Source organism: Marmota monax, unplaced genomic scaffold, assembly GCF_021218885.2.
Source record: "Marmota monax isolate L192 unplaced genomic scaffold, Marmota_monax_Labrador192_F-V1.1 WCK01_AAM20220418_F8-fsc00012, whole genome shotgun sequence".
Lineage (NCBI taxonomy): Eukaryota > Metazoa > Chordata > Mammalia > Rodentia > Sciuridae > Marmota > Marmota monax.
Window position 1 is genome coordinate 31,480 of NW_026695227.1, and position 1,854 is coordinate 33,333.

General features: G+C 35.0%; 1 protein-coding gene across 1 annotated transcript; it reads right to left on the reverse strand.

Moving 5' to 3' along the window:
- Nucleotides 1–359: 359 nt before the first annotated feature.
- Nucleotides 360–1,298, reverse strand: LOC124087113 (taste receptor type 2 member 14-like). The gene has a single exon (XM_046435836.1). The coding sequence runs from the start codon at nt 1,296–1,298 to the stop codon at nt 360–362; it is 939 nt and encodes a 312-aa protein (XP_046291792.1).
- Nucleotides 1,299–1,854: the final 556 nt, after the last annotated feature.

A 1,854-nucleotide genomic window follows, 5' to 3' on the forward strand; every position in this document is an offset into this window, starting at 1 on the left:
TTTTTAGTGATCATGTTTCATATACAAAGATACATACATAAATATTCTATATTTTACATTCCTCATTTTAAAATCTAAAAAGTTAATGACTGACAGAAAATTCATATTATTTATTACTATAAAGCTTATTATCTTTAATGAGTTGCATTGATATCCTTGCATGTATAAACATGCTAATATACAAATTTGCATATGTACTGCTAAAGTTGCAATATATGTGGTTATAATATATTTCAAACATAATTTTATAAAATTCATAAAGCTATATTTCATATAAGAATATTTGGAAAGTATAAACTTACAAGAATTTTGTGTTAAATTACTTCTTTCTAGAATATGCAAAATGATCCCAAAATGGTCTATGGACCTGATGGCTCAGAATCTTGGGACTTGCATCTCAGCCACCACAGCACTGACTGAGAGGCCTGTCTCAGCTTCCCATTCCCTAGAATCAGGACAAATGAGTGGCCTGTAGGGAAAGCTGCCCCACCAGCCTTAGTCAAAAACACAATCAGATTACTGTTCAGGAACCCAGAGGTCAAAAACTGAACAAGAAAGGACAGAAAGAAAATGGCATATAGTAGCAGGAAGGCGATCACAGTTTGCAAGGCTTTCACGTGGGCCATGGTGCTGGTGTCTTTGGACCCTTTAGCACTGTGCTGCATCCTCTTCAGATGTTTCCACAGAGAGAAGATTAGCAGGAGAAAAGTGATCAGGGACACGGTGAAGGGTATGAATGTGAACACAGTAATGGTGAATGATAAAAGTATGAAAAAATGTACATCTCTACTCAGACCGGAGCTGTCAGTCAGGTTTCCTCTGTATTCATCAACACAGAAATCAATGTATAGATTTATAACCATAATGTTTAAAAACAAGACAACTAGAGACACCATCAGTGTCACTGAAATAACTATTTTAATTCTCCACCTTAAGTACAGAAAAACAGAGTTAGAAAATGTGGCTATCTTGAGAAAGTAAAAGATGCTGAGGCTTGTAGCAAACCAGATGCTGAAATGATTGATTACTGTATAGGTAGAATAAATGATTCTGATAATCATTACAGTTGCCCATAAATTTGAATACAGCACAGGTACCCACCAATCTAGGAAAAAAATCCAAACCATACCAATTCTGGAGAGTGCCAAAGCAGTGAGGATTTGATCAACTGAAGAGATCTTTCTTCTTTTGACCCAGTCCATGCAGTTCACCAGTGCTATGAATCCATTTCCTAAATTTCCCATTATGAATTCCACACTTAAGATAATTGAAAACATGCTCTGTTCAACACCAACCATTGTCTGTTAGAAAAACTCCAATGACTAAAATCACTGAAGATTTGCTAATGCATCCATCTAAAAGGCTATGTATAATTAATTCATGACAAAACTCCCATCTTCAAGGTCAAACCAGCAAACATCAAGATTTGCTCATGAGTTGGTTCACAGCTTTCTTCATGAAAATCTTGTGATTTCCCAGACAGCACAGCTAAGCATCATCCTGATATTGTGCTCTTACACACAGTTGCTTTTTGTAGTTGATGCTGAAGGAAATGCTGAAATCTCAGGTACTCAAATGCAAATAAAGATTCATTTATTTGCATTGATTTGCTATTTTTCCCTTAACTACATATTTTAGTCAGACTACTTAAGTCATGGGCAAGTAACCTTACAAAATACTAACACATATAGCATATAATTAGATTCTAAACTGGTATACAGGACTTCCTAATCACTGAGGTTTTAAACACTTCAAAATTAGGTCCTATGTAGACATTTTTCCAATGATGTTCAAAGCATGATAGTTATCCTATAATCATATATATATATATAAAATGCTTGGCACAGCAGAATG